The sequence below is a fragment of the Zea mays genome, chromosome 7 (assembly GCF_902167145.1).
Source record: "Zea mays cultivar B73 chromosome 7, Zm-B73-REFERENCE-NAM-5.0, whole genome shotgun sequence".
Taxonomy (NCBI): Eukaryota; Viridiplantae; Streptophyta; class Magnoliopsida; order Poales; family Poaceae; genus Zea; species Zea mays.
Genome location: NC_050102.1, coordinates 18255359 through 18279098, shown reverse-complemented (window position 1 = coordinate 18279098; position 23740 = coordinate 18255359). Strand labels below are relative to the sequence as shown.

The 23740-nt window shown below is 40.0% G+C and overlaps 3 protein-coding genes and 1 long non-coding RNA gene across 4 annotated transcripts; 2 read left to right on the top strand and 2 right to left on the bottom strand.

Moving 5' to 3' along the window:
- Window positions 1-2651: 2651 nt before the first annotated feature.
- On the top strand, window positions 2652-5057 carry LOC109941031 (uncharacterized). The gene is made up of 10 exons (XM_020541483.1): window positions 2652-3005; window positions 3121-3206; window positions 3312-3335; window positions 3427-3540; window positions 3625-3705; window positions 4095-4219; window positions 4304-4484; window positions 4573-4698; window positions 4810-4960; window positions 5050-5057. Exons 1-10 carry the CDS (start codon window positions 2780-2782, stop codon window positions 5055-5057), a joined length of 1122 nt encoding a protein of 373 aa, XP_020397072.1. The 5' UTR covers window positions 2652-2779.
- Window positions 5058-6771: 1714 nt separating this feature from the next.
- Window positions 6772-8288, bottom strand: LOC103632107 (protein FAR1-RELATED SEQUENCE 5-like). Its single transcript, XM_023300679.1, has 5 exons — window positions 8273-8288; window positions 7715-8178; window positions 7366-7633; window positions 6934-7274; window positions 6772-6858 (listed from the first exon to the last, which is right to left on the bottom strand). The coding sequence occupies exons 1-5, from the start codon at window positions 8280-8282 to the stop codon at window positions 6772-6774; spliced, it is 1170 nt and encodes a 389-aa protein (XP_023156447.1). The 5' UTR covers window positions 8283-8288.
- Window positions 8289-8752: 464 nt separating this feature from the next.
- LOC109941004 (uncharacterized) lies at window positions 8753-10008 on the bottom strand. Its single transcript, XM_020541446.2, has 2 exons — window positions 9337-10008; window positions 8753-9268 (listed from the first exon to the last, which is right to left on the bottom strand). The coding sequence occupies exons 1-2, from the start codon at window positions 9607-9609 to the stop codon at window positions 9041-9043; spliced, it is 501 nt and encodes a 166-aa protein (XP_020397035.1). The 5' UTR covers window positions 9610-10008; the 3' UTR covers window positions 8753-9040.
- A 2251-nt stretch (window positions 10009-12259) lies between these two features.
- Window positions 12260-13887, top strand: LOC103632105 (uncharacterized). The gene is made up of 4 exons (XR_002263861.2): window positions 12260-12669; window positions 13024-13113; window positions 13430-13619; window positions 13713-13887. It is a non-coding gene; the product is annotated as an uncharacterized lncRNA (long non-coding RNA).
- Window positions 13888-23740: the final 9853 nt, after the last annotated feature.

Below are 23740 nucleotides of genomic sequence, written 5' to 3'. Positions count from 1 at the left end.
CAGTTCCCCCGCCGTCGCATTCTCCTTCACCACCGCAGAGACCCGCCCTCGCCTTCTCCGCCGCTCGCCCTCGCCTTCTCTGCCGCACACAGGTCGTGTCCTTGTTCTTCGTCTCCGGCAAGGGCCCCGGAATCGAGGAGGCGGTTGTGCCGCCCCTGCGTTCTCCTACTCGTCAGAGACCGAGACCTCGATCTTCTCCACCGCGGCGGCCGAACGCCGAGTCCCCTACCCCGTCGCGAGGTCCGTCCCCAACGTCGAGTCCCCAACGCATTTGACACAGCCCCGCGTCGCGTTGGGTTGTCCCCTGCACAGGTGTCTCGGATTCAGCCGCCCTCCAGGCCCATCCACATTCCGGTAAGCCATCAACCTTTAACTCTTACAATCTGAATCGTAGATAGAGTTCACATTATTATTTTGCCAATTGCTTGATTTATCAAATACCAATTCATTATAAATTTATAGTTAATTGGAGACACAAATGTATACTATGCAATCTATCACACCTTTATGCAGTTTACAATACTTTGTTTATGCTGATTTGTTGACAGAAGTATGATCCATACACCAATACATTATGCCATAAAACCTATTGCTGTTCAAATTGGGCCAGCTCACACGAAATAACCAGGTTATACTTTAATTAGATGTCGCATATGAGCAGAATTTTTTTGATCAAGCTAGTCTCACAAGTTTATGCAATTTCCAATATTGTGTTATGCTGATTTTGTTGACAGAAGTATGATCCATACATCAATACATTATGCCATAAAACCTATTGCTATTCAAATTGGGCCAGCTCAAACGAAATAACCAGGTTATACATTAATTAGATGTCGCATATGAGCAGATTTTTTTTATCAAGTTAGTCTCACAAGTTTATGCAATTTACAATATTGTGTTATGCTGCTTTGTTGATACATTTATGCAATGTATGGTCATGAACTGATCTGAATTGACTTTGTGCTTATCTTTTTTTGATCCTTTACGTATTTTATGTATATGTGTTGTTTCATTTGGCAGGAACATCAGTGATGAAGAACGTAGACCGACCACCTTCCAATCCAAAACGGATCATAATCCAGTCTACTCAGGAGTGCTTCAGCGTTGACATACCCCGTGCTCTGGCGGGGACTGTTAGACCCGAAACAAGGCATGCTGCTGATGAGGATGATGACTTTATGCCATTATCCAAGAAGCGTAACTTGGACGACAGCCCTGGGAAAGTTTTGAAGAAGGTAGTCACTAAGCGGAGGAAAGCAGTGCCCCCACCCCGACAGGTTAGATATTTATGTCTATGGCAATATATCATTTTTATGCGTGAAATCATGTTGTCTTGATGTCTGAGTTAAACATTGTGTTGCGATTATGCACATGTAAATGTTTACAATATTCATTTTATATATTTTTCCCAGCAGAGGCTGAACGTCAGATGCAACCCCCAAGATGTGTTAGTAAGCATACAGATATTAAATGACAGACAGCAACAAGCAATTGCACGTAGGGGATTTTCTAGTATTCTTGATATGAGACTGGACGCACTCGGCAGCAGATCACACTTAGCTTGGCTGATGGAAAAGCTCGACCACAATGACATGACAATTCGAGCTGGCCCTGGAAAGGAGCTGAAAATTACAAAGGATATGGTGCACCTAATTTTGGGTTTACCGAATGCTGGGGGAGAAACTGCATTGGGCATCGATGAAGCTGTTGTTGCCAACAATTTGAGAGCTGAACTTGGTCTATCGAAAGAAGACTTTGGGGTTACAGCTCTACAAGATCGTTTGAGGAAAGGTTCTGACGATGATTTAAGCATCAGATGCTTTTTCTTGATATTGTTCAATAGGTTGTTGTTCCCTACTGCCAGCTGGGGAATAACGAACCATGAGGTTCTTTTAACCGAGCAGATGGATCGTTTCCACCAGATTGACTGGTGCCAGCTTATTTTCAATGATTTATGCCAAGCTGCCAAGAAGTGGCATAATAGGAGCGTTACGAACGTTTCTACAACCATCTATGGATGTTCCATCGTTATTCTTATAAGCATATCCTTTTTTTGTCTGTTACATGTACCCATAATCTTGTATGCAAAATCCATATACACGTAGTTTATGCTTTTGCTATGTCTTATAATGACTCATGTTATGCCTTTTGCAGCTGTATTATTTGGATCATTTGCATGACTCAGCGGCACCCCAGAACAAACGTGGAACACCACGAATCAAATACTTTGATAGGAATATTATTCAAGCCCTGACAAGAGCTGACAAGGGCAAGATACGCAAAGGAGAAGAAGCATTTGGACATTGCTCGGTATTTTTTTTATGTGTCAATCATTTATTTACATGCATATGATAACGTTCACATACCTTTATGCCCGTTTGTAAGCATATTTGTGATGATGTTTTGCATTTTCCATTAAACATATGAATCTCATTTATCAATTTAATATGTTTGTATAAGTTTTACTCCATCTTTCACACATTTTTTTTAGTTCCGAAGCTCCTCAGAGACCTGCTACACAGATGTACCACCCGTTCATGCACAATTCAAGGCATGATTCTATTTATATATTTGTTTGTCATAGAATTTCAACATAATATTCAGTGATATGCTATACATTTACTTAATAATTTTCAATTTACAACAGCATAAGACCAGGACCAACACTTTTGATGTTCCTCGTCCTGACCCATCTGGACAGCACTCAATTCACATCGAACTCCCGCTCATCAGGGATTTGATATCAAGCAAGCTGAATCAGCTTCCATCCCGCCACCGCATGGGTTTCATAGAGAAGCTGTCACATTTTGATGCGGAGGTTGGTAAGGCGTGTTCAGTTATTAAACAGACTCTTCAGCAGATTGTTGAGAAACAATTCAATCTATCTGATGTTTTTGGCGAGTTAATTGATGAGGTCCTCCGTGCCGAGGCGGGTGACAACGAAGATGCTTATGATGTGCAGAAAACCACATCAAAATCAGATGATATTCTTCCCCAGACAGCTGGTTAGTCTGTTTAAAGTATTTACGTCAATATAAAAAAGTTATGCAATCATTTATCGATATGGTTTTGATGCCATTATTTTTAACAATGTTTTATTTGTTTTCATGACACGTACAGAAGGATGTACGTGTCCGGCCCCCCCAACTGTACCCGATATGTCTACTCCAGTTTCTCAGCTGGATACGCAGTTTACAGACACACAGGTACATGAATTACTGTTAAGGCAACAGCATATTCGTGTACTATTAGAAAGTTGTCCCGATGAAGCTGATATTGATCCACTGGTTCATACAAATATAACGAAATAGAACAAAACACCTACAACCTCAGTGGTAATGTTTGTATTATTATTTGTATTTTTTCATTCTAGGGTTCTATTAATCGTTTTATGTAAATAGCATATAACCATTACAATTCTTTCAGGGTAAACATGGTGACGGTGGCAAGAACATGCCGACCAATACAAACGTCACTCCTAAAGCAACACCACACATGGATCCTGACGCGCCGATATTTGATGCGACTCCGCAAATCAAGGTATGTCTAAACCCCCTCGTGGTTTTTCTATATTCTCATTAGCAGTTTACTAAATTTGTAATCCATTTATACCATCATTGTTAGTCTACTGGCGGCGTACAACAAGTGGCAGAAACAGACTTGCCTGACAGTGGTCCATGCTTTGATCAGACTCCATCTGAACATGTCAGCTCAGTAATTTACATTTTCTTTGTAGTGTTCAACTGTTCACAGATTTTGTACAGCCATGCTTCACAGTCTAAATAGGTTATGCATCTTACAAATCAGTGTTATGCCCATTTACATATACATATATGCTGAGTAGATGTGCATGCAGTTTTTACATAACTGCTAGCTGCCTATGATAAATTACACATTCATTTATGCAGTTTGCAAGAATATTTCTTTCTCTTGATATGTATCAGTAATGGCAGCTCATTAATTTTATGCCAGTTTATGACACTTCATTCCACATACGTATATTCCACTTTATGTCAGCTCAGTAATTTTCATTTTCTTTATAGTTGTCAAAATTGTTCACAGAGTTTTATGTATATTTTCATATATATTTTTAGGTTTATGTTGAAACCGATCCAGCTACAAACACTCCACAGGTTGGCCAGGCTTCTCTTGATTCGGAGATGCAAACTGTGTTAGCTCTACGCGAATATTTGTGTGGTCTGCAATCTGACACCGGCAGGTACGAAGTTCATACTTAATCTAAATTTGTTTATATGCTTGTACATTTACGCCACCTCTCTAATTGATATAAAAAATTCACCAGGACCATAATAGATTATGGTGAATATTCAGCGACATGTTCTGACATATATGAATCTTTTGCCGATGGGAAGTGTCTCGACAATGGATTCATGCAGTGTTTCATCCAATGTGTTATTGATGATGCAAAAAATCAGCACACTTCCATGAGTTCGAACAGTTTGGTTCTTGATGTTAATGTTGGGGTAAACTATTGTAACTTACATACACCATTTTCATATACAAATTATATCAACCCAAGTACACTCACTCCATTTATATTGTTTATTGCAGTCAATACTCAACTTTGAGGAACAGGAACGACACAGTCGCAACCCTCAACCTTTTGATGAATCTGTACTCCACACACTTCTAGACAATTCATTGCCTGAGACAGATGAGTTGGACCAATGCAAAGCGGTAACAATCGTATTTCATAATCCAAACACAATTCCTTTTAAATGGAACAGTTCACATTGTTATGCTTTTGTAAGTTACCCTGTTAATTTTATGCTTTTTTTACACGGTCAGATCATGGTCCCCATGGTAAGCAGGGGGCATTGGACATTGTATGTTGTCAACAAGGTCAAGAAGTGCATTCATATTTTAGATTCCAACCCATATGGACCAACACTTGGTGGAACTACATGGAAGGACTATCATTTTGCACATTTGGGTTCAGGTGGCAGAAAGTTACCATGGGCTAAGGTTATTATGAGCAGATTAAACAAAGCAATACAACATGTGCGGCCCAGTACATGCTTTCCCAAGTTTGGTAACTTCACAATTGACTTGTGCCAAAATTGTCCTAACATGGCAGCTGGATCAAATGACTGTGGGTTTTATGTCATGGGTTACATTCTATTTTATCAATGCGACGAAGGATCTTTGCGGTCAGACATAGAAGCAGTACGTACAAATTTACCATTTAATTCTATAGTTGGCCCATGGCAACACATGGAACAGAGGTATAACTAACTCAGTGTTTTTGTATTGCAGGGCAACACCAGTGAGATACGGTCTCTTGCGCTGCATTACATCACATTCCACCCGAAGAACAAAGCATTATCGCTGCTCCAAGACATCCAAAGATTCAAGGTCTAAAGGATGTAGTTTAGTTTGGTCATGTAATATATTTTGTATACAATGGTTCCCTAAACTTCAGATCAGTCATAACTGTATATTATGGCCAAAGTCCGTAGACGTTTCTTAGTTATGTCATTGACAACTTTGGGATCAGCTTTTTTCTAAACTGGAATGTTGTTCCAAACTGTGTTTGAAATGTAATGTGTGTTTCTTGCATTTGATTCTTCCAGGTTCCTGTACAATATTGTTATGTCAATAACCTCGAAGTATGCATGTTTCTTGACCGGAGTTTACGATATAATTATTGACAGTATTATGCATGTTTGTACAGTCAGATTGCTGCATATGTACAGTCAGATTGCTGCATAACTGTACAGTCAGATTGCTGCATAACTGCATAACCTATCTGGAAGTATGCATGTTTACGATATAATTATTGACCGGAGTATATGTACAGTCAGTTTGCTGCATAACTGTTAAAGCTTATGACAAATTACACAGACATTTATGCCAGTTTGCATTACACTACGCAGAGTCATTTTTTGTACAGTCATGGTTCACAGGCTTACCATCTTATGCATTACACAACGCAGAGTTACGCAGGTTTTCACATACATGTATGCTAAGTATATGTACAGTCAGACTGCTGCATAACTGTTAAAGCTTATGACAAATTACACATCCATTTATGCCAGTTTGCAAGTATATTTATGATTCTTTATGGAAGTTGTCAAATGAACACAGGAATCACATTTACACAAGGAAATATTTGTATCTTATGGTCTTCTACTCTCTACCAGATGAATCATCATCTCCGACATCCACCGTTCGTTTTTTCGACGTTGATGTCTCATTCCATTGCGGGGCTGCAGCTATGAGTTTGTTCCTTGAACCAGGAGGTCATCCTCGCTTACGTCCATATAGGTTAGCCAATCGAACCCTATTATCCTCGACAGTTAAACACGTACGTCTGTTGTGACCATCAGCTATGCCACATTTCTGGCATTTCCTACTCATCTTCTTAGCTCCTTTCGCACCCAATTTTAAAACTTGTTGCTCACTACTTTTGATTGTTCTTCCCTTAGGCTTGGCCTTATCTGGTCTTGTTAAGTTTACACCTTCCATATGAAATTCCAGTTTCTACAAAACAAAGATATCAAGTCAGATTTTACATTATCGTATGTCATCATATATTGTAGCAATGTTTTCACCTTTCTAGCTTCCACATCCATAGAACTACTCTCAACCAGCCGAATGTCAGTGTTATGTTCCAATGTTAATATCTGCATATTACATTGATCATCCTTAGTATTGCATTCAGTTGTATTAGAGCCCATTAAAATTTCCTGTGAAATAAAACAAACTCCAGTGAAGACACAAATTTTATAGTGCTGTATATGTAATACATTATAAAGATCTGTTCCATACCTCGTTCCCATCATCTAATTTGCCTAAGTTGTCTATAGCCATTTCTTCTGTTTCATACGCTTCGACCTATATCATCATTACAATCATGGATCATATTCGACAAGTAATTATGCAAAATTCATAACATCACGAGGTGCGTACCTGGATGTCATCGCAAACACTTGTGCCACAACTCTCACCAGTACCTATATCAGGCTCCACACGCATCAATAACCCTAATAATTCGTCCATCATCTCTAGGGCTTTATCATTCCCAGCTTTAGACATACTCGCATGGTGTACTACTTTCATTGCTTTTTTAAGCAACATCTTCTGTCTATATGATCTAGTTTCTCCATCTTTTCCTTTCAAATTTCTATCGTCTCTTGAAAAAGCCACATCTTGATGCGCGGAGTATGTGTATCGTTGCAAAATATACTCACTTGGGATCCTTTCAATTTGTAGATGCATGAAAGCGCGTACAAGATGAACACAAAATAGACCTATAATTGATTAAACATACATTATGTCATATATTAATCGTAAACAGCTATGTATTCGTAATATTTTATAATTTTATATAGTATAACATACCTGTATGCTCCCAATGCTTGCACTCACATGAATACTTTCCGGCATCTACATCAGCCCTTATCTTGAATTGGTGTTGACCCCAAACAATTTTATTTGATCTTGTAGTATGTTTCACCACCCAATCATGTTCCTCACCCTCTGTATCACGGTCTATTCGGTATGCAGTTGCATATTTTACTGTCTCCTGAAACCTTGACATCACAGCTCTAGTGTATGCCCTTGCAACTCTTATTTCAAACATATACAATGTAGTTGTATCCTTTTGACCCTGCAAATTACACAATATAGTATTAATACTGTTTTGTTTCTAATAGCATAAAACATATGTTTATTAATTTTTTTCACTTACCATGCATCCTAGTGCCTCTTTGGCCTCTTTCATCTTCCTACTATGCAGGAGCTTCATCATTTGCTTTGCAAATTGATGAAGCGGTGTGTTTGCATCCACGTGGGCACTCTTCACCAACTTGTTCATGCTCTCGCTTCGTTGTGTAGAGACCATAAGACCACAATAATCTCCTTTAAAAAATGCAGGTACCCAATCTTTGCGTATTTCATATAATCTGGCAAGGGTGTTGTTCTCGTGTAGGTGGAAATCATCAAGCATCATTTGCCAGGCAGCCTCGAACTCCATTTCATTCAATGGATGATGTATTATAGATTGGAACCTTGTTTTGAAATCCATGTCCTCAAATCTTGCATATAATTCATTCAAGTGAGGCATATACCTGTTTTGCACATGCCACAAACACAATCGATGTATTGTGTTTGGGAATACTCTGCCAAGTGCAATTGGCATGGCAGGGTCTTGATCTGAAATATATAAATTTACATAACATCATGCAAGACAATATGATATCATATAGTACAATACATAATAATTACGAGCCATTTTATAACAACATACCTGTCAGCATCACTCGTGGTCCATCACATCCCATGCATGTTTTGAACGTATTGAATACCCACTCGAATGTATCAACTGTCTCGTCTCCTAGTAAAGCAAACCCAAATATTGTGCATTGTAGGTGGTGGTTCGAGCCAACAAACATGCCTAATGGCTTATCATACATATTAGTCTTATGTGTAGTATCAAAAGTCACTGCATCACCAAAATCAATGTACTCGGCTTGCTGGCTAGCATGGGACCAAAATATGCTTAAAATTTTCCCTTCTTTGTCCAGTTGAAAGTCTGAAAAAAACTGTGGATTATCTTTCTTGCATAATGAAAAAAAAGATAACAGCTTTGACACATCATTTGCATTTCTCTCCCTTTGCCATGCTTTTTTCCTGTCAAAAAATGTAATGATTATGCACTATATCTAACTCAACACATTACGATTGTTTATGTAATATAAAATACAATTATTGTCAATGCATAATACACTTACAGGTTACTCATGTCTTGCACGGTTATTGGAACGTTTTCTGGGCCACCATGCATTTCTGTAACAAAATCCATAATGCAATGTGGTGGAATCCTGCTTTCTTGCATCGCACTAAGGAACTCCATATATTCACGATCATGTGTTTTGTTGCATTGCAATTGCCCTTTTTCTGTATCTTTCTTCAAAAATTCATGATTATGCTCATAGTTTACCAGATCAATCCGAACAGAAATAACATTCTCTTTAGCATCATCGTAGATTTTTTTAAGTTTCATCCCAGCCTTGCACTATGTTCGTTTCGAACATGTGTTACGTATCCTTGGATTTCCAGCTACCCTTTCAGCATTCTTTCCTTCCATTGAACAGTTCAACCATTTACAATTCTTCCGCTCCCTATATTTCTTCAACGGAAATCCTACCTCGTACGCATATTGACTATAAAAATTATACGCCTCATCCACGTTACTAAATGTCATACCGACTTTAGGTATCAATCTTATATCAATATTGTCCGGCTGCGCACAGAAATTTAACATTTACGATTCAATAGCGACTAAATTTAACGTAATACGGGAGAACTTACGTGGCTTTGAAGAATATGAGGTGTGTCCTGTTCATGTGGCCCAATATGTCTCATGAGGATGTGCTTCTCTGCGCCGACCACGTCTGCTGTTTTTGTGTGCTCTTCGATATGTCCAGGTGCCCTCAATGCAACCGGAGGAGTAACAGATACACCCTCTGTGTATGGGGCGATTGCAGACAAAACAGGTTGCATGTCCATTGAAACTGACGTACCTGCTGGCTTATGCACAGAGGGTACAGGCAGGATGTCATCGCCAGCGCCGGTGGTCGACATATTCTTCGCCGGCCGGACCTCTCACTTCCGCCGCCGCTAACCGCCGCCAATAATTCAGATGGACGAGCGAACGTGGACGCGGCTGTAAAGTTGTATTAGTTTCCTGCCGTAACTGCGCCTTTATTTTCGCGCACGAAAATCACGTCTTGCCTTATCCCAAAACCTGCCGTGAACGTTTGCATGGTTTACGCTATCTTGTATCACAACGTTATGCAGTCGTAAGCGTCTAGCACATGCAGATATTCGTGCGCGCGATTCCTGGCATGCAAAGATTCCATTTATGCATGAGTTATGCACATTTGTACACAAATTTATGCTTGCGTAATTGCATGTCGCGTGTAAAGCGGGATACGTGGTTATCCTTTGCATAAATGGCGCAGGCTGGCGTCCAGTGGGCCTAACGCGACCCGTTCGGTCTCCCTGGCTGGGGCTTCGCCCACTAACGGAAGCCCAGGGCTTCCATTACCTCTTCCCTATATATATATATATATATATATATATATATAGCACATGAGTAGCAAACTAGCTATAAAACATTATGTAACATACCACTAAGTTGCTACTTGTTAACCATGAGTAGTAATAAGAGTAATAGACATTCTATGTTTACTCATGGCTTGAGAACATTCGACCTAAATATCTCTTGCTCGATATAGAATATCAAGTCATTGAGCCACCCATCCTTGCATCGCCACCCTGTCGTATAAGCATTGCGATGTGAGAACTTCTTGATTTTGTTCCACATAAGCATACAAAGATGTCACTTCAGTACCACCACTGGCGACCCTAACATGATAGATTTTTCATTTATCCACTACCCCATCCTTCAAAATCTAATGACATATAACCATGAAAAACCGACCATAATTTGTGAGGATGAGTTCATGCAGCGACGATCCTGTCGTAAGATATAGGGGCCCATGACAAGATTTATAATAGAGGTCATTATAATTATTTTTATATATTAATGTTACCAATATTAACACTCAAGATACATCTAAAAATATTCATATCAAACAACAAGTAAATAAAAAGATACATGTTATAGTATTAGCTTAAAAGTTTCTTCTAGCATGTTTAAATCCCATCAGGCTGGCTGCCAGGCCCATGGTAATTAACTATGTCCTGTCGACTGTCCAATAGACTGATGGAAGTTAATTTAATTTCGGTCGGCTAGTTCACAATCGATAGAGTTGACTCCCGTCGGTTTGGTCAAGTGTTGATGGGAGTTAAGGGTGTGTTTTGTTGGACGTGGAAGGAAGGATGGAAAGGGCCGGCCACATTTTCTATAGTGTTTGGATGAGAGTGACGCGGGGCGAAATAAACACCATAGCAGTTTTTTGTGGCGTCGTGATCCCACAAACTCGAGGGGACGATGTCGCCCTCGCTATCCTATTTTGACCTCAAACCAAACACATGGTAAGTTAACCGACGAAAAAATTCACAAATCCTGTGAAACATGTAACTTCCACTGGATATTGTTGGTAATCAAGTATATATCGTTGTATTTGACTCATTGAGGCAAAGAGAGTACCACATGATACTTATTCTCAAGAAGTAATTTCGGTCATCATATTATACCACAATCGTTGTTTTTTTAAATATCAAGAGAATAACTCTGTTTATTTATTTTCTTGGGAAGTGCTTCGGTAAGATTTATTTAAAAAACAAAGGTGATTGGAAGGCTCATCTACATATATATAGACTTTATGGTAAGTATTACTAGCTAGGTCCTCAGTATCTTTATTTCCTTTATTTTATTAGTACCATGTTTGATTATTTGATGAATAATTTTCTTGTTAAGTGTGTGCCGCAAGAACTAGGGCAAAATTTGTGTGGATACTATGTTCGTAAGGAAATTTACAAGATGTGGGGTTCCAATAGAAATGTTCTAGAGCGACTTATCTGCATTGCTACAGTTTTTATATATATAACATAGTATTAATTTTGTTTTTATAAAGCATAAAATACATTGCTACAGTTTATATATATATATATATAACATAGCATTAATTTTGTTTTAATAAAGCATAAAATATATGTTTTTTAATGATTAGGTGGGTGTGAATGTGGAGCCAACAACCAAGGTTCAAACACTCACTTATCATAATTTTAACTTATTTTTTACATAAACTCTCATATTATAGTAGTAGAGAAGAGATTATAAGAGTGCGGGTTGATTCTAAAAAAAATATAGGATTTTAAAAAATATATTAACGCAGGAGTACCATTGAAACTGGTGGTTTAATATAGTAAAGAATAATACACATAATTTATTTATTACCGATATGTTCATATATTCATATTTTTCTTTGATCTAATGCTTGAATATATGTAAGAGCCAGATCCTAGCAATAAAATACCCCAAATCAATTTAAGAGCAATAGACAAGATTTCTTGTTGAGGAGGTCATATATAACGGTGCATAAGGTATGAAAACGGTAATTATTCAGACAATTAATTTTTTGTCTTTTTTATTATGAATAAACATGCTATAAAATCTAATATGCAAATTCATATTCTTATCTTTAGCATTGAGCTTATAAAGATTCATAAAAGATAAACCTAAAATTTATGATATATTTCTCTCAAATGATAAATATAAAATTCGAATACAAATTCGGTTATTATGATATATTTCTCTCAATAGGCGGAACAGACTATTGATACTGATAGCAGTGACACACATATTAATTTGAACAGAACAAACTCCCAACTACCCAGTTCACAAAACAATATATTTGCAATGTCAAAGAATGGTACAATGTTATTGTTGGATGCTCAGTCATATTTCAGTCCTAACACACTAATTCCTGCATAATGCTTGTGTAACGATAACTGGTACCAAGATTAATGTTGGTTTCTGCTTTATTTTTCCTGTCATGTATTTCCTTTTTGTGTGTTATTATAATGAATGGATCGGAGGATGCATGCATGGATCGAGCAACGGGGTGTCCAAATCGCGCGCCTGTGAGCGGCTCACGGGATGCGCATCGCCGGCGAGGCTTTGTGCCATGACAGAGCTCCAGGGCCTAACATCATCTCTCCTGCCGCAGGACGGTAAGTGCCTATTCCCTGTTCATTCATCTCTTTTCTTTTCTTTTCTTTTTTCAGACCACTCCATCTGTCGTGATCCCTATTCCCTGTTCATGATCTCAGTAGGGTTGCTACGTAGGTTCGCAACTCAACTACTACAGCTGTCAGGTTTAATTTCTTACTGGTTTTCTGTATCCTGACTAACTTCTGAATGCTTTCAATTGTGGGAGTGGGCAATGAGCTCAGTGCCACCCACCCAAAAATTGCTTATTTTTTAGTGTGGGTAGTGATTGTAATCCCTATACTAATATTTATCAAGCCTGCCATTGTGATCCTCTGCCTGTGCAACTACATCAGCTACATGTTACATGTTCACAGAGGGTGAGGTGGTGTCAAACGCGGTGGCAGATCTGTGCTCACAGTTTGTCGTCATGCTCATTCTCAGAGGCGTCAAACCTGTTATATCAGGTAAAGATTTTAGATAAAGTTGTTTGCTGTGTTCACATGTGTGGTATCCTCAGACTTGTAAAAAGCACAGGAAAACTTAGAAGCTTTACCCTCACATTTCTTCGGGATAGCATTGCTTGTGCATGATCTGATAGATTTGAGTAATCTGGTTGTTCTATTGGTTTTGCACTATCATTCTTAACAGACATTCCTCACTGAAGGAATTATGTGTATGGCCTCATAAAATTGGCACCTCCCAGGTAAAAATGCTTGGTGTATTTGGATCAATGTTTGATTCCATGTTTTATTTGTCCTCCACCGACTTTGTTTGCTGCAGACGACATAGAAGGGAAGTGTACCAAAGAAGGACACGCTGGATAATGTCTCACTACAAGAATACCGAAACTTCCTGTATACAAATGCTGACACTCTCAGTTGTACCGTGTACCTTAGGATTTATTTAAGAAACAAGAAATCTAAAAGTTTCTTGTGTTGGGAGAGGACTGATGGGCTACATTGGGGATAAGGTTAATCAGGGTGAGCAAATGAACTGTGAGCCTTATGTTGTTGTAATTTGTTAGTCTATTTGATTTTAATAAGTGGTCATGATTGTGTTGTAGGGCAAGTTTTACTTGATAATGTGGACGTCAAGACACTGCAATTGAAGCAACTTAGAGACCAGATCAGCTTGATGAATCAGGAACTTGCTCTTTTTGCATCTACAATTCTTGAGAATATTCTTGATGGCAAACCTGATGCCACAATATCACTCAAAGAGAAAATGTAAGTGCAACAAACTGTCTTCCCCATTTTTTGCTGCTTCCAGTTAATACCCTTGATGAAATCGTCCACTGCACATAGTCTGGTTTGCTTATCGTACCTTATGTTCTGCATTAGATTTGGGTCAAGCATTACTAAGATCAACTAATCCTCCTTGTTTGGATCATCTATAAAAAGGCATATGACTATATTTAAACCATTGTAACATATTCTTTGAACAGTCTAGCCGTTGGGTGTTTTGTTTGTCATTAGCTCTAACAATACCACACATTTTCAGACCTCATGATAAAGCTCACATAACCCCAAGAAACAGTGTGCATGCCCAATTGAATCACATTCTTTCCAACTTTTGAATCATATATGCTTTTAGCCAACTCCATTCCACCTCACTTTTATTTATGGAACAAATAGGCGCCGACGAGCTGATGTGGTCGTGGGATCTAACACAGCACGCGGCGGGCGAGTTCTCCTTCGCCATGGTGCAGGCCAACGACATGTTGTAGGACCACAACCAGGTGGAGACGGTTGTTGCCACCACCTTCATCGGTGTCTACGACGGCCTCGGGGGTGTCGAGGCGTGCTGCTTCATCTCTAATCACCTATGTGTGCATACTGTCTGTATGTGCCTCTCTTGCTACTCGCTAGCTTGAGAGTTGAATTGTTTGGGTTACTGGTTATTTTTTAGAGCTGCATTCCTGCGCTGTTGCGATTGTCTACACTCTACAATAACCACAAGAAATAGGTTTCTTTGTTAAGTTGTACCACTATTTTGTGAATAAGATAAAACATCAACTACTACACGTGGTGGATTCTTGGTTTCTTGTCGAGCAGCTACCAGCTAATAAAGTATTTACTTCGGTGCGCTTTTTGTCATGTTTCAACTCACTGGACTGGTTTTGTTACAGAAAGTGAATTTTATCTCCCAATTATTTTTGATTTGCCAATAAGCATGAATGGTTTCATTTAGTAGACTGTCTGCCAGGAATTGATTGCAATTTGCAAAAACAAATAATGGTGATGAGTGAAAATTATCAGATATTTTGCAGTGATTCAATTTCTCTACTCTTTTTAAGTGGGAACTAGAAATGCCTATTTTGGATCCACCTATCCAGAATTCACAAGAAATAGGACATGAGAAACAGTTGAGATGTGCAAGTATCCTCCACGAGGAAAATAAGGAATGCCAAGGACACAACAAGTGGACAAATGTGCTCTAGAAGATTAATGGAAAATCTAATGTTTCATAGGAGGGAACTTTACCTAATAGTATTTTATTTTCTCAGCAGTCCAATGATGATGCATTAAGTTCATAGGATATTGAAGCCATGAGACATGCATGTGAGGGTATTGGAGAGGACATAATGTGCATGCTATATCTTTTCTATGCTATATATGGACACCTGTTACATGTGCTAGATGATATCGAGTTTTATGAAAAGCGGGTAGAATGCTTGGTGAGTTAATAATATGAATAGCATGTTACTGAGCAGCAGATCTTTTTCTATCTATCCGCTTTGGGCTCTGCCTTACCTCCTTTCTTTCCTGTCGTCTCAAGTCAGTGTCTTTTGCTTTTTTGATCAATTTCACAAGCAATAAGCTCCACTTTCTGATATTTGCTCTTCTGAATCGTTTCCGGATATTGGAGCTTCTGGCCCCATTGCAAGTGCAAATTCATTGTGTTTTGCATTGTAATGGTTCCGTTGCGAAGCACGGGCAATTACCTAGTAAGATCTAATAAGATTGTTAACTAAAAATAAATTATTTACCTGTCAAGTCTAGTTTGTTGATTAGCAGAACAACTTGTAGACCTACTACGACTAGAACAACCAATGACCCTCTCCTCATCATATTCCTTTAGTGACTCTCTCAATGACATCTGTATTCGACCTTCTTCATCTAGAGGAATTCTTGCTTTACTTAAAGTCCTTAAACCTTTATTTGATTCTCTAACCTCTCACTCAACATAGAGTCTAATGTCACTGTTTCGCCTCCTCCTTATTCTCCGAACAACCACTTCATCAGTCATTATTGCCTTAACATTAAGAGGAACATTAATACATGCAGCCACATTTCCAGGCAATCCCCCCAAATGCTCTCTTAGACGAGTCGCACCTCCACCCTTGATACGACTAGTGCAATAATTACAACTAAAATCATTTCCATAAGGCTCACCATGGCTCCATGGGCTCTCAATGCCTCCTTTTAATTTCACACGCCTCCCTTTAATGTAAAACCACAATATTTTAAAAGTGCACGAATATTTTTATTGACCATCACATATAAATACACTAATATGTACCTACCGTTTTGTGTGATCACCTCAACAGTGTTTACATGCATTGTGCTCATACCAGCAACGCCGCTTGATGATGCTCCAATGACACATTTTCCTTTGTGATGGTAATCGCCTTGTTCATTTGTCACAGTTGCATTTGAACGCCCTCTAGGATGTGCATTATCTTTCTCAACCTCAAATGTCATGTGTTACTACAATAATCTCAAATAATTGTATATTAACCGGTAAGCAAGTATCTACTTTTAATATTTATATTTACAAAAAATGACAATAACCTATGAACCTAAACAAGTTAACTAACACAAGTACTTTTATTCAGTTTATCTCATGGAGTTTGGTTGCTTTTAATATTTCTATTTACCTAAAAAGTAGAAGCTAACGACGACAAGATCCTACTTGACGGCGGCTGCTTAAAAGCTAACAAAAAGGCTAACGACGACCAGATACGACCAGATCGTGCTTGAGCTAACAAGATACGTACCGGCCAGTGGAAGTAGCAGGCTAGCAGCAACCGCTGCGCCGTGCGCGGAGGCTTCTGGCTTCTCCGACGTCCGACCGATTCGACTTGACGGCGGCTGCTGCAGTGCTGCGGCGCGTGGGAAAGAGAGGAAGACTCGGTGAACGCGGACGGCTGCGACTAAAACCTAGCTCACGTCTCACAACTGGGCCTGCGCTGCGTCTTATTTGGGCCCAGTTTCAAAAAGGGACGAAATTCTTGGCCCATATGTAAAAATATCGGGGCCGAGCGATAAAATTTTCCCTCGTCAGTGTGCCATGAGCAGGCCACGGTGGGAAAGCGGGGAGCCGCCCACTACTCGAGAAGGGCTTCCTGATAGCAAGATTCAGTCGTCATTCAGTCATTGCAGTGTTAGCGTTTCAGAGTTATTTCTGTTGCTGTTTTGTTCTCATTCAGTTTCGTCAGACTTTCAGAGTTTTCTCTTTTGTTTGTTCAGTCTGAGTGAAGTCCTCGTATGTAGCCGAGTTCGTTGAGCTCGGTCAATGGTCGAGCGCGTTTCTATAGGAGATTAGTGGTGCAGTGGAACGGGTGCTTAGCTTAATCGTGGGATGGCACGGTTATAGTGTGGCTGAGTCCAGTTCTCACGCGTCAGTGTGTCTGTAAGCAATCGGAGCATCAGAAAAAAGCGGCTTAACCGCAAAAAAATCTCTCTCTGAGTTCATCTCGCCTCTCTGAGTTCAACCACCAGATAGCTGAATGTTCAATTTGTTAGAATTATAGTCATTTCCCGTATCATTTTAATTTCATAAATTAATATCATGATGATGACATATAAAAGATAATTAATCATGACATCAAATATATCCATAACAATATGGATCATGAGAACATAAAGCATGTGAATTATATAAATCATATAAATACGATAAACATGTAAACTGACTGAACAATTGAAAATAAACAGATACAAACATAAATAGCATGACTGTAAAATTAAAACAGACAGATCTATCATATTATAATAAGACAGAACAGATAAGATAAAATCATTCCTACATATGAAGCAGCATAGATGAATATATCAAACATATGTAATCTCCAGAACACAAAACAGTAAGTAAATAAACTGATCATACCCTCCGATGCGCTCTGATGATCCAGATCATTGGCCAGCTTCTTTTGACATGTTGGAGATGTTTTGGGCAGTCGCGTAGACGCTCCCCAAAAACCTAATTGCCGATCTCCCGTGCAAGGTCTCGAACGGCACCGGCTTCGGAGACACCTGCCCTCTCGCTTCTCTGTGCGCGCAGAGTCACGAGATGGAAATACCCTCACTCGGCGGCTGGACTGTGAGTCTGAAAGTGTGTTTCTCTCGTGTACCGAGTGACAGGGGTGCTCCTCTATTTAACCTCTCGCAGAGGGAAGCTGAAGGAGAAAGGTCGCCGAGTCACTCCAAGAGTCGGCCAGCACTCGCCGAGTTATGCCATGAGTCGGCCAGCACTCGCCGAGTCATGCCATGAGTCGGCCAGCTGAAAGAGAAGGGTCACTCGGCTGACGAAGAGACAGGCAACTGAAAGGTTAACGCGGTTAGTGAGTGCTAAAAATTAACACAACCACACCACGCACACCCGCTCGCCTGCCTGCCTGCCTGCCTCGCCTCGCCACGCCACGCCCGGCCGCCGGCGGCGGCGGCGGCGCGCGCACGCGCGTGTGGCACGCCCTTGTCCATTTCTTGACTTCTCAAGTTAAGTGGAATAAATCCCACCATATAAGTCAAGCCAAAAGACCCTTGGACTTCCAATGTGATACTATTGGTATTCTCCACCATTACACACCTTAGAGTTTATTCAATAAATGGGCCAAGCCCATAAAAGATCCAACAATCCCCACCAAACTCTAGGGTTTGTAATGATGAAGTATCAGAATCACAATCCTTTGATATACCAGTGTTTCGATGGAGACTGTTAAGTTGAACATCCATCTAGAATAAGAGTTTCACTCATTCACAACTGAACAATGGACTATGCCTTGAATTGACAGTTTTGTGCGAAATAAGATTCACTCAAATCATTTGCTGATACTAGGCTGCAAAAGGGTATTCCCGCTATTTAGAAGCATATAAGTCACACTTCAGTGCCTTTCATGAGTATTTAGGGATTACTCAAGTCCCATAGACTGTGACCAGCAGTCTGACTCATATAGGTGTATTCCTCAAAAGATGTTCTGTAGGACAACATCTCACCTTTATAAGACTCTTGGAATACATTAAGGTAAAAACCATCCTGCCTTACAGATAGGAAAGATGTGCATCAGAAATGAGTTAAAGAAGGGATCTTTCCTCACAATCTACTCCTAGCTTGTTTCTCCACTCTACTTCACGGGATCTCCGATCACATAGAGCAGGTTACCACTAGAGTAGATTTCACATGGGTCTCATACCCATTTCCCTCGATGCACTTTCTATCACATTGCGTGATAGACCCTTAGTGAATTGATCTGCCAGATTATTCGATGTGTGGACATAATCCACAGTTATAACTCCGGAGTTTTTCAACTTTCTGACAGATTTCAATCTCCTCTTAACATGCCTTGTAGACTTCATGTTATTCCTAGAACTGTTAACCTTTGTAATCACCGTTTGGTTGTCACAGTTCATGGAAATAGCTGGTATCGGTTTTTCAACTACCGGTAAGTCCAATAGGAAATCACGAAGCCACTCAGCCTCAACCCCAGCAGTGTCTAATACTGCGAGTTCTGCTTCCATTGTAGACTTCGTTAAGATAGTCTGCTTGCAAGACTTCTAGGAAACAGCGCCACCTCCAAACAGAAACACATATCCGCTTGTGGCATAAAGCTCATCAGCATCAGAAATCCAGTTGGCATCACAATAGCCTTCCAGCACTTTTGGGTTTCCGGTATAATGAATACCGTATGTCATAGTACCTTTCAAATACCGCAACACTCTCTCAAGAGCACGCCAGTGATCATCTCCTGGTTTCGACACAAACCGACTTAGCTTACTCACAGCATAAGAGATGTCTGGCCTTGTTGCACTTGCAAGGTACATGAGCGAGCCAATGATCTGGGAGTATGTCAATTGATCCCTTGCTATTCTTCGATTCTTTCTTAATAGCACACTGGGATCATAAGGTGTTGGAGCAGGATCACAGTCACTAAAACCAAAGCGACTCAATACCTTTTCCACATAATGGGATTGTAACAAAGTTACTCCACCATTAGCTTCTCTAACAAGCTTGATGTTTAGAATGACATCAACCTCTCCCAAATCTTTCATCTCAAAATTGCTCGATAGAAGACTTTTAACTTCCTCAATCACATTGAGATTTGATCCAAAGATCAAGATGTCATCAACATAAAGGCACAGCATAACAGACTCATCCCCACCATACCGATAGTATACACACGTGTCAGATTCATTTACAACAAAGCCAGCTGATGTAAGAGTATTATCAAACTTTTCATGCCATTGCTTAGGTGCTTGTTTTAGGCCATACAATGATTTTATCAACCTGCACACCTTGTTCTCTTGACCATCCGAAATGAACCCTTCTGGCTGATCCATATAGATCTCCTCATCCAACTCTCCATTTAGGAAAGTTGTCTTAACATCCATCTGATGAATGATAAGACCATAAGAGGTTGCCACGGCTATTAATGTGCGAATTGTAGTCAATCGAGCCACTGGTGAGTAGGTATCAAAGAAATCTTCACCCTCCTTTTGGGTATATCCTTTGGCTACAAGCCTTGCCTTGTACCTCTCGATTGTACCATCAGGCCTAAGCTTTTTCTTGAAGATCCATTTGCAGCCTATAGGTTGACAACCATAAGGACGGTCAACGACCTCCCAAGTTCAATTAGACATAATAGATTCCATCTCACTCCTTACTGCTTCCTTCCATAAGTCAGCATCAGGAGAGGAATATGCCTCACTAATGGTAGTTGGTGTGTCTTCCACAAGGTACACTATAAAGTCATTACCAAAGGATTTTGCAACCCTCTGTCTCTTGCTCTTTCGAGTGACTATAGTGTCATCCTCCTCAGGGATGTGCACGTGAGAATCCTCAGCATGATCTGTAGGAATCGACAGTTCGTGCTCATGGGAAATTATAGTCTCATGACTTGTATCACTAGGTGTATCCTTCATGGGAAACTCATTCTCAAAAAATGTTGCGTCTCTTGATTCCATGATAGTATCAACATACATATCAGGCACATCAGATTTTATAATTAAGAACCTATACCCAGTGCTGTGAAAAGAGTACCATAGGAATATACAATCAACAGTTTTAGGCCCAAGTTTACGCTTTTTGTTGATTGGCACATTCACTTTAGCCAAGCAACCCCAAGTGCGCAAATATGAGAGATTTAATCTTCTCTTTTCCCATTCCTCGAATGGTGTGATCTCTTTGTTCTTTGTTGGAACTCTATTCAGGACATGACATGCTGTCAAAATTGCCTCACCCCACCATGCCTTGGATAATCCCGCTGTACTCAACATGGCATTCACCAAATCTGTTAGAGTGCGGTTTTTCCTTTCAGCGATCCCATTGGATTGTGGTGAGAATGGCGGTGTCCTCTCATGAATAATACCATGTTCCACGCAGAACTCATCGAACACATTAGAGAAATATTCTCCACCTCGACCAGACCTTAACCGTTTTATTTTCCTCTCAAGTTGGTTCTCAACTTCAGCTTTATAGGCCTTAAAATAATTGAACGCTTCATCTTTTGTTTTTAAGAGATACACATAGCAAAATCTAGTGGAGTCATCTATAAAAGTGAGAAAGTATCTTTTACCACCTTTGGTCAAAATTCCATTCATCTCGCACAGATCAGAATGAACAAGTTCTAGAGGTGCCAAACTCCTCGCCTCAGCAGCCTTGTGAGGCTTGCAGGGTTGTTTTGATTCAACACACACATGGCACTTAGACTTTTTGACCAAGTTAAATTTAGGAATTAAATTTATATTTGCTAACCGCATAAGACAGCCAAAACTTGCATGACAAAAATGTGAATGCCATAAATCTGACTCATCAGAAAAATGAACAGAATTCACCTGTTTATTACACACATCATGTAGTGATAAGCGGAACAAGCCTCCGCAGTCATATCCTTTACCAACAAAAGTACCATGTTTCGACACAACACATTTATTAGACTCAAGAACAACTTTGTATCCATCTCTACATAGCATAGAAGCGCTAACGAGATTCTTCTTGATAGAGGGCACATGTTGCACGCTCTTCAATGGCACCGTCTTTCCCGAAGTAAACTTCAGAATGACTGTACCAACACCAAGAACATGAGCACGTGACCCATTTCCCATTAACAAGGCGCCAGACTTCCCGACCTGATAGGAAGTGAACATAGAGGCATCAGCACACACATGAATGTTTGCACCACTGTCCATCCACCACTCAGGTGAATTACAGACTGAAAGAACAAATGGTAAAGAATTACCATACCCAGATGTTCCTCCTTCAGTTTCAGTGGTTACAACATTAGATGATTTCTTGTCTTGAGTGAACTTGCGATCAGGGCACTCTCTTGCCCAATGTTGATCACTGCCACAGACAAAGCATCCTCCTTTTCCCTTGTTATTGTTGTTCTTCTTTTTAAACTGTGCTGGTTGAACAGGTTTATTCGTGTTCTCTGGTTTGTTCTGGTTTTTCTTCTTGTTAAACTTGCGGAAATTTCTCTTCTGCACCACATTAGCAGTAGAGGTCTCAACACCTTTTCCACTGTCCTTTGATCTAGCCCTTTCCTCAACATCAAGAGTACCAATGAGCTCTTCCACATTGAACTCTTGTCTCTTATGTTTGAGAGAGGTAGCAAAGTCCTTCCAAGAAGGTGGTAACTTGACGATTATACCGCCAGCCACAAACTTGTCAGGCAAAGGACAAGGAAAAAGTTCGAGTTCCTTAGCTAGTGCCTGAAACTCATGAGCCTGTTCCACTACAGATCGGTTCTCAACCATCTTGTAGTCATACAGCTGCTCCATGAGATACAGCTCGCTACCAGCGTCAGTAACTCCAAACTTTCCAACAAGTGCATCCCACAACTCTTTCCCTGTAGGAAGGATGATATAGCTTTTCTGGAATTTAGTATCCAGTGCGCTAATTACTGCTCCTCTAAAGAGGTTGTCTTCAGCCTTAAACTTAGCCTCATCCTCAGGAGGTAAGTTGGCAGGCTTTCCCTCAGCGGCATGAAAACAAGACATTGCAGTTAGCCACAATTCCATTTTAGCTTTCCATATCAAGAAGTTTTTACCATCAAAAGGATCAGGCTTTAGCACAGCAGCAAAACCTCTGACAGAAAAATGCCTAACATTAGGTTTTTGGATTGTTAGAATTATAGGCATTTTCCGTATCATTTTAATTCCATAAATTAATATCATGATGATGACATATAAAAGATAATTAATCATGACATCAAATATATCCATAACAATATGGATCATGAGAACATAAAGCATGTGAATTATATAAATCATATAAATACGATAAACATGTAAATTGACTGAACAATTGAGAATAAACAGATAGAAACATAAATAGCATGACTGTAAAATTAAAACAGACAGATCTATCATATTATAATAAGACAGAACAGATAAGATAAAATCATTCCTACATATGAAGCAGCATAGATGAATATATGAAACATATATAATCTCCAGAACACAAAACAGTAAGTAAATAAACTGATCATACCCTCCGATGCGCTCTGATGATCCATATCCTTGGCCAGCTTCTTTTGACATGTTGGAGATGTTTTGGGCAGTCGCGTAGACGCTCCCCAAAAACCTAATTGTCGATCCCCCGTGCAAGGTCTCAAACGGCACCGACTTCGGAGGCACCTGCCCTCTCGCTTCTCTGTGCGCGCAGAGTCACGAGATGGAAATACCCTCACTCGGCGGCTGGACTGTGAGTCTGAAAGTGTGTTTCTCTCGTGTACCGAGTGACAGGGGTGCTCCTCTATTTAACCTCTCGCAGAGGGAAGCTGAAGGAGAAAAGGTCGCCGAGTCACTCCAAGAGTCGACCAGCACTCGCCGAGTTATGCCATGAGTCGGCCAGCACTCGCCGAGTCATGCC

Coding starts and splice junctions, on each gene's coding strand:
- LOC109941004 (XM_020541446.2), bottom strand. CDS start 9,609: ATGTCGACCACCGGCGCTGGCGATGACATCCTGCCTGTACCCTCTGTG. Junction 9,269..9,336: donor CTCATATTCTTCAAAGCCAC/GTAAGTTCTCCC, acceptor TTCTGTGCGCAG/CCGGACAATATTGATATAAG.
- LOC109941031 (XM_020541483.1), top strand. CDS start 2,780: ATGGGTTTCATAGAGAAGCTGTCACATTTTGATGCGGAGGTTGGTAAG. Junction 3,006..3,120: donor TATTCTTCCCCAGACAGCTG/GTTAGTCTGTTT, acceptor TGACACGTACAG/AAGGATGTACGTGTCCGGCC. Junction 4,485..4,572: donor TTCTTGATGTTAATGTTGGG/GTAAACTATTGT, acceptor TGTTTATTGCAG/TCAATACTCAACTTTGAGGA.
- LOC103632107 (XM_023300679.1), bottom strand. Junction 7,275..7,365: donor CAAGCATTGGGAGCATACAG/GTATGTTATACT, acceptor AATCAATTATAG/GTCTATTTTGTGTTCATCTT. Junction 6,859..6,933: donor GTGTTTGCGATGACATCCAG/GTACGCACCTCG, acceptor ATGATGATATAG/GTCGAAGCGTATGAAACAGA.